At 44.1% G+C, this 16,325-nt stretch overlaps 2 protein-coding genes across 2 annotated transcripts; one reads left to right on the plus strand and one right to left on the minus strand.

Annotated features, from left to right (window-relative positions):
- Positions 1 to 1,228: 1,228 nt before the first annotated feature.
- LOC110485694 (protein N-terminal asparagine amidohydrolase) lies at positions 1,229 to 8,218 on the minus strand. The gene is made up of 10 exons (XM_021556815.2): positions 7,890 to 8,218; positions 7,594 to 7,696; positions 7,374 to 7,439; positions 4,630 to 4,741; positions 4,474 to 4,547; positions 4,312 to 4,365; positions 3,712 to 3,765; positions 3,530 to 3,627; positions 1,943 to 2,056; positions 1,229 to 1,739 (listed from the first exon to the last, which is right to left on the minus strand). The coding sequence occupies exons 1-10, from the start codon at positions 7,968 to 7,970 to the stop codon at positions 1,569 to 1,571; spliced, it is 927 nt and encodes a 308-aa protein (XP_021412490.1). The 5' UTR covers positions 7,971 to 8,218; the 3' UTR covers positions 1,229 to 1,568.
- Positions 8,219 to 8,307: 89 nt separating this feature from the next.
- LOC110487284 (probable ATP-dependent RNA helicase DDX17) lies at positions 8,308 to 16,262 on the plus strand. Its single transcript, XM_036942593.1, has 9 exons — positions 8,308 to 8,604; positions 8,702 to 8,793; positions 8,896 to 8,992; positions 10,630 to 10,763; positions 11,048 to 11,113; positions 12,388 to 12,529; positions 12,796 to 12,956; positions 13,240 to 13,453; positions 14,671 to 16,262. The coding sequence occupies exons 1-9, from the start codon at positions 8,568 to 8,570 to the stop codon at positions 15,045 to 15,047; spliced, it is 1,320 nt and encodes a 439-aa protein (XP_036798488.1). The 5' UTR covers positions 8,308 to 8,567; the 3' UTR covers positions 15,048 to 16,262.
- Positions 16,263 to 16,325: the final 63 nt, after the last annotated feature.

Here is a 16,325-nt window from a genome sequence, read left to right on the forward strand (position 1 = left end):
TGATGCAAATTTGAGTCATGGGCATGTGCATACATGGAGTGTTTGAAAGTAGGCGTTACTAAATAATTGGGAGGATCAACGTAAGTGAGTGTATAGAAACCTAAAAGCTAATTGGCCAGATTGGTTGCCACTCGAGACCTTTTTGCATGGATGTTTTCTGCTTCCTTGTAACATTTTAGCTAAGCCTAACCATTTCCCCAACCTTAACCTAATTCTCCTAACCTGCCTAGCTAAAATGTGACAAAGAAATAGCAAGCAGCCACTGTTCTGAGGGCAAAAGGAAACAATATTAGGAAGGTGTTCTTAATGTTTTGTCCAGTAAGGGTACATCTACAGCTACTGGATAACATGACTACACCAGATAATAGTCTAGTAGGACTCAGATGAACACATTGTGCAATCCAACAGACCGCGTGGGTGCAGACCTTCACCAACTCAAGAATTAAAACATCCCAACAACAATCATCAGTAATAGAAAGATATCATCTGTCCCAAATTGTACCCCATTCCCTACATAGTGCACTACATTTGACCAGAGCCCTATGGCCCTATGACTGCACTAAATAGGGAAAATGGTGCCATTTGGGACAAATACATATAGCTCCACCTGTCCTGTCTTCACTGGGGCCAGCCAGTCAAGTAAACTAAATCAATGTTTATTTTTAAGGCAATTTCAGCAGAAATGTTGCAGTTGGGGAGGTTCAAGTCCCTAGTGAGACACCATGGTAGAATTAATATTTTATTGAGAAAGATGGGTTGATCTGTGGCTGTTGGAAGGGCGGAATTTATGAGTGTTGAAATAAGTATATACAGAAATGTACAGGGCAAATGTTTGATGTCCTCCAATTAGGGGTGAGGGTGGGATGTGATTATTCTATGTTTTGCTTTTCGTTATTTATGTTTTGTGGTTTGGCTTCATGCTGGGTCCTGGTATTTATGGGTGCGCTTTCCTTCATGCCTGCCCGCGAGTCGGGCTTCTTTTTTCCAGCCCTTGGAAAATCTCTTTGGGCCGGGGCCTTGCCTTGTTAGCCCCTCGGGGCGACTGGGGGCAAGCGCACCCTCTGACCAGAGAACTCTCTGTGGGAGCAGACATTTGTATTGTCTGTATTGTTGATTTAAAATAAGACATATACAAAAAAAGTCTGGTAAACTATGAGACAAACAGTCCAAAGATACAGAGCTATCTGGATTGAACCCCAGTGCTGTACTGTACATAGCTACCACGGATAAATCAAAACAAATTTTATTTGTCACATGCACCGAATACAATTTTACCTTACTGTAAAATGCTTACTTACAAGCCATTAACCAACAATGCAGTTAAGAAAAATAATTACTAAACAAACAAAAGTAAAAAATAAAAGAGCAACAATAAAATTAAAATAAAGAGGCTATATACAGGGAGTACTGGTACCAAGTCAAAAAAACAATAACATGTGATGCCCACAATGGCGTAAAGAGGAGGGTCACAGTGTCTTGTCTTCCAGAAGTTAAGGAGTGATTCCATTTCCGGACAGATTCCAGGGAAAGTCAAAGTAATAGGGGGTTAGAGAAGGGTCTCAAGCCCTTTATGTCTGGTTAACATTCTCCCAGTCCCCCTGCTCTGTTCTGCGGTAGTGCTGGGGCTGTCCTCCAGGGAAGACGCTGTCTGAACTGGGGTGCTCCAGGAGGAACTGGATGGTGGACTTGATGTGCTGGACAAAGTGTGGTGGCTCAGCCGTTGGGGACGTGGATAGGTACTGGTCGGGGGAAAAAAACAGGAGGAGTAACATATCACAGTGTATACTGATAACATACTATGCAACATACATTGTATCAGTGTTGACAGAAACAGGGCTATAACACATTAGAGGTTGTCAATAAGCTTTTAAAGGGACATACAACTAAAGTTCTAGTGATTGTGGGATCAATATTAGTAATGTATTATTTTCTTACACCTTACCTTTAAGATGGTGTCATCGTCTTGCGACAGCCAGAAGGAAATATCCAGATTCGGGGACCACTTACATGGGCCTATCTTCACAACTCCTTTGTTCGAGTCATATATATCAGCCATCTGTGGAGACACAATTACAATGTTATGCGACTGTCTGATGAAGTGTAGTTAGCAACTGGCGCATGGGTTCTATCCAGACACTCCACAAGCCATTCAATGTGTCATCTTTGATCTTTCTTTAGAGCGATCCTTCACGTAGTGTCAGAGATGATGTGCAAGAGCATAGACAATATATCAGTAGACAGGCATTCTAGTTCTACTTGACAAATTTGCCAATCTGATGCATAGTGGCTCTATGACATCAGCCTATAGGCTTGATTACCAACAACGACGAGACGGCCTACAGGGAGGAGGTGAGGGCCCTCGGAGTGTGGTGTCAGGAAAATAACCTCACACTCAACGTCAACAAAACTAAGGAGATGATTGTGGACTTCAGGAAACAGCAGAGGGAACACCCCCCTATCCACATCGATGGAACAGTAGTGGAGAGGGTAGCAAGTTTTAAGTTCCTCGGCATACACATCACAGACAAACTGAATTGGTCCACTCACACAGACAGCATTGTGAAGAAGGCGCAGCAGCGCCTCTTCAACCTCAGGAGGCTGAAGAAATCCGGCTTGTCACCAAAAGCACTCACAAACTTCTACAGATGCACAATCGAGAGCATCCTGGCGGGCTGTATCACCGCCTGGTACGGCAACTGCTCCGCCCTCAACCGTAAGGCTCTCCAGAGGGTAGTGAGGTCTGCACAACGCATCACCGGGGACAAACTACTTGCCCTCCAGGACACCTACACCACCCGATGTCACAGGAAGGCCATAAAGATCATCAAGGACATCAACCACCCGAGCCACTGCCTGTTCACCCCGCTATCATCCAAAAGGCGAGGTCAGTACAGGTGCATCAAAGCTGGGACCGAGAGACTGAAAAACAGCTTCTATCTCAAGGCCATCAGACTGTTAAACAGCCACCACTAACATTGAGTGGCTGCTGCCAACACACTGACACTGACACTGACACTGACTCAACTCCAGCCACTTTAATAATGGGAATTGATGGGAAATGATGTAAATATATCACTAGCCACTTTAAACAATGCTACCTTATATAATGTTACTTACCCTACATTATTCATCTCATATGCATACGTATATACTGTACTCTATATCATCGACTGTATCCTTATGTAATACATGTATCACTAGCCACTTTAACTATGCCACTTTGTTTACATACTCATCTCATATGTATATACTGTACTCGATACCATCTACTGTATCTTGCCTATGCTGCTCTGTACCGTCACTCATTCATATATCCTTATGTACATATTCTTTATCCCCTTACACTGTGTACAAGACAGTAGTTTTGGAATTGTTAGTTAGATTACTTGTTATTACTGCATTGTCGGAACTAGAAGCACAAGCATTTCGCTACACTCGCATTAACATCTGCTAACCATGTGTATGTGACAAATAAAATTTGATTTGATTTGATTTATTTAAGGTTCTATATCTATGCGCAAGTCTCTACCTGGCCCCCAGTGAATGTCCGTGCTGATCGCAGCTCCTCCGCGGGTCCTTTGTAAGGGAACGAGGCGGGGAACACCTCCCCTGTTTTAATATTTATACCTGCAGACAAACAGTTAATGCCATATTATAAACTGTCTGCTACACAAAGGTGAATTGATTTGCAGTGTAGATACAGTACAGTACCTATGCCATGCACACCCGGTCTGTGCGCTCCGTCCACTAAGACGTCATTCATCTCTGCAAGTGGAAAAAAGAGAAAGAGCCTCGAGATAGGTAGGGGCAGAGTCAGATATACAGAGAGTTGGGCCAATGAGGGTTTCTGTCTGAACGTTCCGAGAGCGCCACTTCCTCCTCCATAGCTGTTGCTAAGTGATAATTGACACTTCCGCGTTGTGCTGTTTATTTCAGATAGTTTTCAAAACCTATGAAGATGTCCACTGAAAGAAGATATGCAATTTGTTGACAACACAACACAGTACAGACTTGGATACTTGGAATGCGAATCAATAAAAACATGAAATTCTCTCTCCTGCTTTGCTTGTTTACAGGGGGTCATTTCATAGGAAATTGTCGGAGGTGCTCTCGTATTGTTACATCACCAAAACTTCAAGAATAAAAGGCACTAACATGGCAGCCGTTCGATCATGGCCCCTGTGCTAACATGGCCCCTGTGCTAACATGGCCCCTGTGCTAACATGGCAGCCAAACTCTCTACATATATAGCTCTGGGTTGTATAAAGAAAAACAGGCTGAGAGAGAATATAACAGAGTGGAAACATGTACCTGTGATGCAGCAGGTCTCTAGGTGAATATCCTCTTTCTGTCTCTGGAAGGCCGCTGCAAAACACAATAGAAGGGTTGTAGTTTCTCTATGCAGCCTGATAATGGTGTTGCTACTGTGGCAGTTGCATTCAAACAGGAGGGAAGATAAGAAGATTTACGTACACAATAGGTTAAGGCTGAGTTTGTGGGACGTCTTTGACTCATCATCAAAACCTCCAACGAGGTGGAGCTCCAGCCTGAAGGAAAAGAAGCAAGGGGACAATTACGTGTGTGGGGGGTGGGTGGGTGGGGGGGTGGGGGGGGGGGGTTATCTCTTACCTGCCCTCCTTGGCAGGGTCCTTGCTCAGAGATGTGACAGCTTTGACGATGAGGGGAACCTCACTCCACGTGCTGGAGCCATCACAGTGAGCAAGGCAAGCAGCTCCACTTCCTAAAAGATGGTACAAATACAGACATTTTATTTTATTTCACCTTTATTTAACCAGGTAGGCTAGTTGAGAACAAGTTCTCATTTGCAACTGCGACCTGGCCAAGATAAAGCGTAGCAATTCGACACATACAACAACAGAGTTACACATGGAATAAACAAAACATAGTCAATAATGCAGTAGAACAAAAGAAAACAAAAAGTCTATATACAGTGAGTGCAAATGAGGTAAGTTAAGGAAATAAATAGGCCATGGTGGCGAAGTAATTACCATATAGCAATTAAACACTGGAATAGTAGATTGGCAGAAGATGAATGTGCAGGTAGAGATACTGGGGTGCAAAGGAGCAAAATAAATAAATACCAGTATGGGGATGAGGTAGGTAGATAGATGGGCTGTTTACAGATGGGCTATGTACAGGTGCAGTGATCTGTAAGCTGCTCTGACAGCTGGTGCTTAGTGAGGGAGATGTGAGTCTCCAGCTTCAGAGATTTTTGCAATTCGTTCCAGTCATGGGCAGCAGAGAACTGGAAGGAAATACGACCAAAGGAGGAATTGGCTTTGGGGGTGACCAGTGAGATATATCTGCTGGAGCGTGTGCTACGAGTGGGTGCTGCTATGGTGACCAGTGAGCTGAGATAAGGCGGGGCTTTACCTAGCAGAGACTTGTAGATAACCTGTAGCTAGTGGATTTGGCGACGAGTATGAAGCGAGGGCCAACCAACGAGAGCGTACAGGTCGCAATGGTGGGTAGTGTATGGTGCTTTGGTGACAAAACGGATGGCACTGTGATAGACTGCATCCAGTTTGTTGAGTAAAGTGTTAGAGGCTATTTTATAGATAACATCACCGAAGTCGAGGATCGGTAGGATGGTCAGTTTTACGAGGGTATGTTTGGCAGCATGAGTGAAGGATGCTTTGTTGCGAAATAGGAAGCCGATTCTAGATTTAATTTTGGATTGGAGATGCTTAATGTGAGCCTGGAAGGAAAGTTTACAGTCTAACCAGACACCCAGGTATTTGTAGTTGTCCACGTATTCTAAATCAGAGCCGTCCAGAGTAGTGATGCTGGACGGGCAAGCAGGTGCGGGCAGTGATCGATTGAATAGCAGGCATTTTGTTTTATTTGCGTTTAAGAGCAGTTGGGAGGCTACGGAAGGAGAGTTGTATGGCATTGAAGCTCGTCTGGAGGTTAGTTAACACAGTGTCCAAGGAGGGGCCAGAAGTATACAGAATGGTGTCGTCTGCGTAGAGGTGGATCAGAGAATCACCAGCAGCAAGAGCAACATCATTGATGTATACAGAAAAGAGAGTCGGCCCAAGAATTGAACCCTGTGGCACACCCATAGAGACTGTCAGAGGACCGGACAACAGTCCCTCCGATTTGACACACTGAACTCTATCAGAGAAGTAGTTGGTAAACCAGGCTAGGCAATCATTTGAGAAACCAAGGCTGTTGAGTCTGCCAATAAGAATGTTGTGATTGACAAGAGTCGAAAGCCTTGGCCAGGTCAATGGGTCCAGATTTTGCAGCTCTTTCAGAACATCAGCTATCTGGATTTGGGTAAAGGAGAAATGGTGGGAGCTTGGGCGGGTTGCTGTGGAGGGTGCCGGGCAGTTGACCGGGGTAGGGGTAGCCAAGTGGAAAGCATGGTCAGCCGTAGAGAAATGCTTATTGAAATTCTCAATTATAGTGGATTTATCGGTGGTGACAGTGTTTCCTAGCCTCAGAGCAGTGGGCAGCTGGGATGAGGTGCTCTTATTCTCCATGGACTTTACAGTGTCCCAGAACTTTTTTGAGTTAGTACTACAGGATGCAAATTTCTGTTTGAAAAAGCTTGCCTTAGCTTTTCTAACTGCCTGTGTATATTTGTTCCTAACTTCCCTGAAAAGTTGCATATCACGGGGGCTATTCGATGCTAATGCAGAACGACAGAGGATGTTTTTGTGCTGGTCAAGGGCAGACAGGTCTGGAGTGAACCAAGTACTATATCTATTCCTAGTTCAAATTCTTTTGAGAGGGGCATGCTTATTTAAGATGGTGAGGAAGGCACTTTTAAAGAATAGCCAAGCATCATCTGCTGACGGGATGAGGTCAATGTCATTCCAGGATACCCCGGCCAGGTCGATTAGAAAGGCCTGCTCGCAGAAATGTTTCAGGGAGTGTTTGACAGTGATGAGGGGTGGTCGTTTGGTTGCAGACCCATTACGGATGCAGGCAATGATGCAGTGATCGCTGAGATCTTGATTGAAAACAGCAGAGGTGTATTTGGAGGGCGAGTTAGTTAGGATGACATCTATGAGGGTGCCCGTGTTTACTGATTTGGGGTTGAACCTGGTAGGTTCATTGATAATTTGTGTAATATTTAGGGCATCAAGCTTAGTTTGTAGGGTGGCCGGGGTGTTAAGCATGTCCCAGTTTAGGTCACCTAGTAGCACGAGCTCAGAAGATAGATGGGGGGCAATCAATTCACATATGGTATCGAGGGCACAGCTGGGGGCAGAGGGAGGTCTATAGCAAGCGGCAACAGTGAGAGACTTGTTTCTGGAAAGGTGAATTTTTAGAAGTAGAAGCTCATATCTTGATGCTATCATAGTATCTACAAACACACATTACATAGAGAACTGCAGTACCTGTGTGTCGTACCAGAACTAGGTGGCAGGTGGTTGCATCATCAGAACCAAGGACAGCGACAGAGTCTGGGGAAACAGAGGGACACATTTCGTGATGGTCGTGGAAACTGTGCAGCGGATTTTTAGTTACAATTTATCAGTGTAGAGGTAGCCTTTGGACGCAACAATATACTATGTTAAGCTAGGCTGACCTATTGATTTAACTATAGTTTATACTCACTGTCCGCTGGTGTTGTGGCTGCAAACTCTCGTTGCTGTATGTATAGGAGGCACTTCGGGTCGACATCTACAACCGGCATGGACCGAAATACTCGGGCGTTTTCCTATGGTATAAAATAAAATGTCAATATAGCATGAAGAGCAAGTGATTTGTTACTAAATGGTGATTAATTCCAACAAGGACAACTTGCTTACGACATGACAGCTGCTATTTTGCTTGGCTAACTAGTCAACTCACCGGTAAATAAAGGTTAAATAAATAAAAAATAGTTTGCTTGGCTACTCCAGTCAACTCACCTGCAAATGCGGATATCTGGCGAACAAATCGACTGTCGAACCTGGTCGTTCGATTCTTCTATTTTGTATTAGCAAAGGCATTTATTTCTACAATATAAATCTACCTAATATAATGTCATATTTATCTTAATGTAACATGAAAACTAGACCTATTACACAAGACAGATGGTTAGCTAGCTTGCACTTCCTGGTTCCATTTTCTTCTTCTTTGGTAGGCTTTCTCCTCAAGAACGTCACTCACTGTCACAAGACGTATTACTGCCACCAGCTGTACACAAGTATTATTAGGGCATGAACGCTATAAAATGTAAATGTAGGCTACGCCGAATTCTCCATTTGCCCTACGCTCCTTTGACACGAAACGTGCATGTTGTTTATGTCGGGTTACGACACAAAACCTTACGTCCACAGGGAGGGAGTGACTGGGGGAGTTGACGTGACGTGATGTGAAGCAGCAGCAACTGCAAAACAAAATTCTGTTTTGGCTTGTTCAATAACTTCAGGGATCGTCTTACCTTTTAAGTTGTGTTTGTAAGTAAGTGTTTAACTTTATTGCACTTTCCTTATAACATAAGCTATCTTAACGGAATTGTAGGATTCAGACTGCACAACACCGTGCAACTTTTAAATATTTCTACAAGCAAGAATTTATTGAAAACATGAGGGGGTGTTCGTCGTATGGAGACCGAGATAGAGACCGTGGACGAGACAAAGGGTAAGCAGATATTTTCTGCAGCATGTGAAATATAATTATAGCAACGTAGGAATATCTATCAAAAGTGTGCTTTTTATATGATACGGGGATATCTTAGAATGCTGTTTGATGTATCTTGCTGAATGTCTACTGCCCAAGTTTGAGAAGAACTTCTACAACGAGCACCCAGAGCTCCAGCGCATGACTCAGGTACACACACAAACACAATATATACACATGTTCTTAGAAGGATGCTATCCATAGTGTGTCTATTGAGCCTGTTGATTCATTCTCTGTTGTCTGTGTCTGCAGTATGACATAGATGAGTTCCGCAGGAAGAAGGAGATCACAGTCAGCGGTACTGGCTGCCCCAGGGCCATGACCAGCTTCCACCAAGCACAGTTTCCCCGTAAGAAGACAACAGTAGATACCAGTTGACACTTGTTGAACCCATATTATAGCCTGTCCCTTCACCTTTTCAGCAGTCTACCGTCACGGTAAAGAGATGAGAATAGGAAGTTGAACCCATTTTAAAGAGTTCTTGGAACACAGCCAAAGCTTACAAAACACTAACCCCATAGGCTATTGGGAAGGGGAGGGGGGCTCATAGGTCACATTATTGTTTTTGTTTTTTAAAACACTCCAGGCCGCTCTTGAACGTCAAACTAAATACATAGTAGAGGTCGACCGATTAATCGGAATGGCCGATTAATTAGGGCCGATTTCAAGTTTTCATAACTATCGGAAATCGGTATTTTTGGGTGCTGATTTGCCGTTTTTTAAATTAAATTTTATATATATATATTTGTATACCTTTATTTAACTAGGCAAGTCAGTTAAGAACACATTCTTATTTTCAATGATGGGCTAGGAACGGTGGGTTAGCTGCCTCGTTCGAGGGCAGAAAGACAGATTTTCACCTCGTCAGCTCGGGGGATCCAATCTTGCAACCTTACAGTTAACTAATCCAACGCAATAACGACCTGCCTCTCTCTCGTTGCACTCCACAAGGAGCCTGTTACACAAATGCAGTAAGCCAAGGTAAATTGAAATTACTAGATATTATCTAGCGTGTCCTGCGTTGCATATAATCTGACTGAGCATACAAGTATCTAAGTATCTGACTGAGCGGTGGTAGGCAGAAGCAATAGCGTAAACATGAATTCAAACAGCACTTTCGTGCGTTTTGCCAGCAGCTCTTCGTTGTGCGTCAAGCATTGCGCTGTTTATGACTTCAAGCCTATCAACTCCCGAGATGAGGCTGGTGTAACCGAAGTGAAATGGCTAGCTAGTTAGCGCGCGCTAATAGCGTTTCAAACGTCACTCGCTCTGAGCCTTGCAGTGGTTGTTTCCCTTGCTCTGCATGGGTAACGCTGCTTCGAGGGTGGCTGTTGTTGTGTTCCTGGTTCGAGCCCAGGGAGGAGCGAGGAGAGGGACGGAAGCTATACTGTTACACTGGCAATACTAAAGTGCCTATAAGAACATCCAATAGTCAAAGGTTAATGAAATACAAATGGTATAGAGGGAAATAGTCCTGTAATTCCTATAATAACTACAACCTAAAACTTCTTACCTGGGAATATTGAAGACTCATGTTAAAAGGAACCACCAGCTTTCATATGTTCTCATGTTCTGAGCAAGGAACTTCAACGTTAGCTTTCTAATATGGCACATATTGCACTTTTGCTTTCATCTCCAAGACTTTGTTTTTGCATTATTTAAACCAAATTGAACATGTTTCATTATTTACTTGAGGCTAAGGTGATTTTATTGATCTATTATATGAAGTTGAAATAAGTGTTCATTCAGTATTGTTGTAATTGTCATTATTACAAATAAATAAAAATCAGCCGATTAATCAGTATCGGATTTTTTAGTCCTTCAATAATCGGTATCGGCGTTGAAAAATCATAATCGGTCGACCTCTAATACATAGTATGTTTGACAAATCGGTCTGTGGCCCTCAGTTGAATTTCAAAAGCCAAAAGTTTTGCCCACCCCTGGCTATAGCTAACTATTCCTTTAATTGTTTATCTTTGCTGACAGAGTATGTAATGGATGTGCTACTGAGTCAGGACTTCAAGGAGCCCACATCTATCCAGTCACAGGGCTTCCCTCTGGCCCTGAGTGGCAGGGACATGGTGGGCATCGCTCAGACTGGCTCCGGCAAGACCCTGGCAGTAAGGACGCCATGATAATCCAACAACACGCACAGTACCGACAGCTGCAACATCTCTGTCTGTCTTACTGTCACACACACACACACACACACACACACACACACACACACACACACACACACACCAACAGCTGCAGTATAAAAAAAACATAAACTCCCAGAGGAACATTTGACAGCTGCAACACACAAAGACATATTGACACATGAGGACCAATGTCCCTGGACTGTCAGATTGGGACATATACCTCATGACCTCATTGTACTACTTGGCGCCTTTTCTTGCAGTATCTGCTTCCTGCCATTGTGCACATCAACCATCAGCCCTATCTAGAGAGGGGAGACGGATCTATTGTGAGTACACAACTGGAAACTGCACACTGTTGCTTATTCATATATTTCATGTCTGTGAGACTAGAATGTTTTGGCCCTTTTCTATAGTGTACTTAACTCTGTTGCGCTTAGACCTACCTATGGTATGCTGTAGCTATATATGATGTGTTATTAAAGGTAACCACAAAACACAGTGAAGAGGCAATTCTGGGATGCTGGCCTTCTAGGCAGAGTTGCAAAGAAAAAGCCATATTTCAGACTGGCCAATAAAAACAAGATTAAGATGGGGGTAAAGAACACAGACTCTGGACAGAGGAACTCTGCCTAGAAGGCCAGCATCCTGGAGTCGCCTCTTCACTGTTGACGTTGAGACTGGACAGAGGAACTCTGCCTAGAAGGCCAGCATCCTGGAGTCGCCTCTTCACTGTTGACGTTGAGACTGGACAGAGGAACTATGCCTAGAAGGCCAGCATCCTGGAGTCGCCTCTTCACTGTTGACGTTGAGACTGGACAGAGGAACTCTGCCTAGAAGGCCAGCATCCTGGAGTCGCCTCTTCACTGTTGACGTTGAGACTGGTGTTTTGCGGGTACTATTTAATGAAGCTGCCAGTTGATGACTTGTGAGGCGTCTGTTTCTCAAACTAGACACTAATGTACTTGTACTCTTGCTCAGTTGTACACCGGGGCCTCCCACTCCTCTTTCTATTCTGGTTAGAGACAATCTGCGCTGTTCTGTGAACGGAGTAGTACACAGCATTGGACGAGATCTTCAGTTTCTTGGCAATTTCTCACATGCAATAGCCTTTCTTTTCTCCGAACAAGAATAGACTGACGAGTTTCAGAAGAAAGGTCTTTGTTTCTGGCCATTTTGAGGCTGTAATCAAACCCACAAATGCTGATGCTCCAGATACTCAACTAGTCTAAAGAAGGCCCGTTTTATTGCTTCTTTAACCAGAACAACAGTTTTCAGATGTGCTAATATAATTGCAAAAAGGATTTCTAATGATCAATTAGCCTTTTAAAATGATAAACTTGGATTATCTAACACAACATGCCATTGGAACACAGGAGTGATGGTTGCTGATAATGGACCTCTGTATGCCTATGTAGATATTCCATAAAAAAAATCTGTTGTTTCCAGCCACGATAGTCATTTACAACATTAACAATGTCTACGCTGCATTTGTGATCAATTTGATGTTATTTTAATGGTTTTCTTTCGAAAACAATGACATTTCTCAGTGACGCCAAACTTTTAAACGGTAGTGAATGTATTGATATCTCTCTCTCCTCAGTGCCTGGTCTTGGCCCCGACCAGAGAGTTGGCCCAGCAGGTGCAGCAGGTGGCTCATGATTATGGAAAGACCTCCCGCATCAAGAGTACCTGTGTCTATGGAGGAGCACCCAAGGGACCGCAGATACGTGACCTGGAGAGAGGTGAGGAGCTACAGGTTGAATTAAATGCTGTTACAAGTTACTTACTTACTTACTTATATTGTTTGTGCCGACTACAGACAAGACCTCTCCACTTCTGATGATCTAAAACCTGATTGGCTCCCTGGCCCCAGCTTAGCTTAATTTTCTGCACTTCCCCTTCAGTTACTAGTATTAAGATTGAAAAAGCTACAAGTATTGGAAGTAATCTTCTGATGCATTTGCGTCTCTTTTGAAACTGTGACACTTTGCATCCTATGTCCATATAGGTACAGAGATCTGCATCGCCACCCCGGGGCGTCTCATAGACTTCCTGGAGGCAGGGAAGACCAACCTGCTGCGCTGCACCTACCTGGTGCTGGACGAGGCTGACCGCATGCTGGACATGGGCTTCGAACCACAGATACGCAAGATCGTGGACCAGATCCGGGTAAGCCAGGCACATGCTATACTTAGCAAACCGCACACACATCTTCTGGAATTAGGCAATTATTATGACTGTGTAATACATAGCCATTCATGGATTGTTGGGTAGGTAGATGGATACTACAGAGGGTGGTAGATCATCTCTGTCTGTCCAATCTATCTTAATGACAGTTGATATAATATCAGTCCATCACAAATAACTAAATACTCATGTTATAGAATAGAGTAATAGTGTAGTGTCCTCTGAGGAGGAATATCCCCATTACCGTTCTCTCCCTGTGCCCCAGCCGGACCGGCAGACTCTGATGTGGAGGGGGGGGGGGTTTAGCGGTTCTGCTCCTGTCCGACGTTGCTGGTGTATGCGAAGGGTGAGGGGGAAACGGGGGGCTAGTTTGGGCCCCCTCATCTCTCCCTCCCCCCCAGCGCCTCCAAGCGAACCAGGGCTGATCAGGACAGGACAGGGGGTGACTGACTACCCTTGTAAAACAACTCTAAAGGGGTAAGTACCTCAACACCCCCTTTCCTACTACACCTTCCACGACCTCCCCAGTCACATCAACTCATTCAGGTAGTTTCATCGATCCATATTGGAGTCAGTCACAGAAAGGTATTTGTTGAAGGAACTGTGTTGAGCTTTATCCTCCAACATTTACTCTTGGTGGAAACATATTTAGGTTTGGGAGGTTCTGTGAGTAGTAAAATGGCCTCCCTCTGTTACCATGGAAAACAGAGGGGAAAGGTCCAAGGAGATGTGTTGTTTTCGGATCAACCCAGCAGTGTTGTCAGAGCTTCTGTAATGAGAAACAGACTTTTTTGTCCTTCTACTGTCATTTCAACATCCGAATTTAAAAGAAACATTGGAAATACTTTTTACTCTTCTGGTCTGATCGTGTTGACAGTGTACTGTCACTCATTTCCCCATATTCTTCACATACCATTTCTCAGCAGAGAACATGTTACCATGGTAGAACTAAATGTTCTGAATGGTTATACTATTATGTAAGATTGCGTAAACTGTGCATTGGTGAAAGTCCAGACAGAATGTCACATCATCATCTCTACTGAAGCCTTCCTAATGCTGAGTGGTTCTCTCTTGTTACATTCTGATGGGGTTTACCACTAGACCTCCTGGCCTTCAGTCAAGATATTTTGACCCGAAACTGACTTTCAAAGGTTTTACTTCAGGAATTAACATACATTTGGATACATTTATATTTATTCTTCTGTTATTATTGGACAGGTAAGTGGTAATCAATATTTATACCATATTCATTTGAAATGGATTTCTAAATAATCATCCACTTTTCTCTCATAGCTTTGGTGTTGTTTGACTACCATCTGTCTTCTTTCTCACTGTACAAACATCTCTCAAACCCTCCTCATCTCACCCTCCTCTCCCTCTTCATCTCACCCTCCTCTCCCTCCTCTCTCTCCTCATCTCACCCTCGTCTCCCTCCAAACCGTCCTCTCCCTCCTCATCTCACCCTCCAAACCCTCCTCTCATCTCACCCTCCAAACCCTCCTCTCATCTCACCCTCCTAACCCTCCTCTCCCTCCAAACCGTCCTCTTCCTCCTCATCTCACCCTCCTCTCCCTCCAAACCATCCTCTCCCTAATCATCTCACCCTCCAAACCCTCCTCTCATCTCACCCTCCAAACCCTCCTCTCATCTCACTCATCTCACCCTCCTAACCCTCCTCTCATCTCACCCTCCTAACCCTCCTCTCCCTCCTCTCTCATCTCTCCCTCCTCACCCATCACCTTCCTCTCCCACCTCTCAAAACCACTTTCCCACAAAGACGTGGAGGATATCAAGTTTGTCATCAACTATGACTACCCCAACTTGTCTGAGGACTACGTGCACAGGATCGGCCGTACAGCCCGCAGCACCAACAAGGGCACGGCCTACACCGTCTTCACCCTGGGTAACCTACGCCAGGCCAGGGACCTGGTCCGAGTCCTGGAGGAGGCCCGGCAGGCCATCAATCCCAAACTGCTGCAGCTGGTTAACTCTGGACATGGGGGAGGAGGTGGTGAGACTGGCTTGATTCACACTATAGGGTCAACCCGAACCATACTATGCTGGCTCAATTGAGGATTGGTTGTTATTTCTAGACCCCAGTTTTTAATTCTATTCTATCACCTTTACCATCTCACATCCAAACATAAACTACACGTTTTGTGTAACCAGTGATGTTTGACATTCTTAAACTAAAATATTTCAGCTTATATTATGACATTCTAATCCTCCTATGTGAATGTTCTTCTCCAGGTGGCAGGATGCGTTACCGTGGCGGCGGGGGCTGCTAATGGGGCCCCTAGGGGTAGTAGTGGTAGGGGCCAGAATCAGTCCAGTCAGCCCCAGGGTGTGTTGGGTCCAGCTCCTCCACCTGCAGCAGGGCCCAAGCCCCTCATGGCCCAGCTGATGGCCCCGCCACAGCCCCCTCTCATGAGCTTCATAGGGCAGCCTCCGTACCCCTTTGCTCCTCCCCCCCCCCCCCCCACCCAGGAAGTAGAGTTACTATACAGTCATGGTGCTTGAAATCCGAATCACCATGTTCTTCAAACCCTAGAGTTCATCAGTGTGTAACTGTAACGTTACTCCTCTGAAAGGGTGTTTAGAGTTGCCGTCCTGCCCTTACCTACCATGGTAAGAAGGCATAAGTCAAGAGATTTGAGGAGGTAAGGGCTAACATATAGCTACATACTTTTGTACTTGTTTGTTTTGCGATGATTTTAACTACATCTGAAATATATAGTACTCATGCATGATACACTTCTCGCTTTTCATGTGTTCAAGAGTAGTCCGTGCGTGGCCAGAAAATGATATTCTGTGAATCTGAAGCTGTGACTCTTTGGTATTAATTGGCACGACAGGAGTTGATATTTCCATTTGCGATTTACTCTAAATGGTGAGGTTCTAGTCCTTTAGTGAGTAACAAATGCTAAAATGTGATATTGTTTTGTTGCCATGTAGAACTCCAGTGATTTTGTCAGTCAGCTATGCTTTCTACTTCTCTTTTGGGGAAGTGAATGTTGCATTATATCGTTCTCTTTTATCCTATAACTTTTTCTATAAACTACATAAGCTGTATGGCTATACCATTTTCTTCAGATTCAGATTAAAACTATATCAGGAGAATTTGGGAATGATAATCACAGACACGTGTCATAATCCCATAAGTCAGCACATTGAGTGTTGCGTTGTGAATGTTTAATCAACATTTTATTGGAGAGGTAATTCATACTTATGTTCTTTTTCTACATTGCTTTATTTCACAGGATTTCAATAAAGTTTTTGAAACCAAAATTCTTGTAATTGTTGTACGGAGTACAGGATAGGTAAGCATGAGTGAACATTCATTGACAACCA

The sequence above is a fragment of the Oncorhynchus mykiss genome, chromosome 13, assembly GCF_013265735.2.
Source record: "Oncorhynchus mykiss isolate Arlee chromosome 13, USDA_OmykA_1.1, whole genome shotgun sequence".
NCBI classification, from domain to species: domain Eukaryota; kingdom Metazoa; phylum Chordata; class Actinopteri; order Salmoniformes; family Salmonidae; genus Oncorhynchus; species Oncorhynchus mykiss.

Excerpts from the sequence above, each read along its gene's own strand:
- LOC110485694 (XM_021556815.2), bottom strand. The coding sequence starts at position 7,970 with ATGCCTTTGCTAATACAAAATAGAAGAATCGAACGACCAGGTTCGACA. Across the intron at positions 7,697-7,889 it reads CCAGATATCCGCATTTGCAG|GAAAACGCCCGAGTATTTCG; the intron begins GTGAGTTGACTG and ends TTTATACCATAG. Across the intron at positions 2,057-3,529 it reads GGACATTCACTGGGGGCCAG|ATGGCTGATATATATGACTC; the intron begins GTAGAGACTTGC and ends GTGTCTCCACAG.
- LOC110487284 (XM_036942593.1), top strand. The coding sequence starts at position 8,568 with ATGGAGACCGAGATAGAGACCGTGGACGAGACAAAGG. Across the intron at positions 8,993-10,629 it reads CCACCAAGCACAGTTTCCCC|AGTATGTAATGGATGTGCTA; the intron begins GTAAGAAGACAA and ends CTTTGCTGACAG. Across the intron at positions 12,957-13,239 it reads AGATCGTGGACCAGATCCGG|CCGGACCGGCAGACTCTGAT; the intron begins GTAAGCCAGGCA and ends CCTGTGCCCCAG.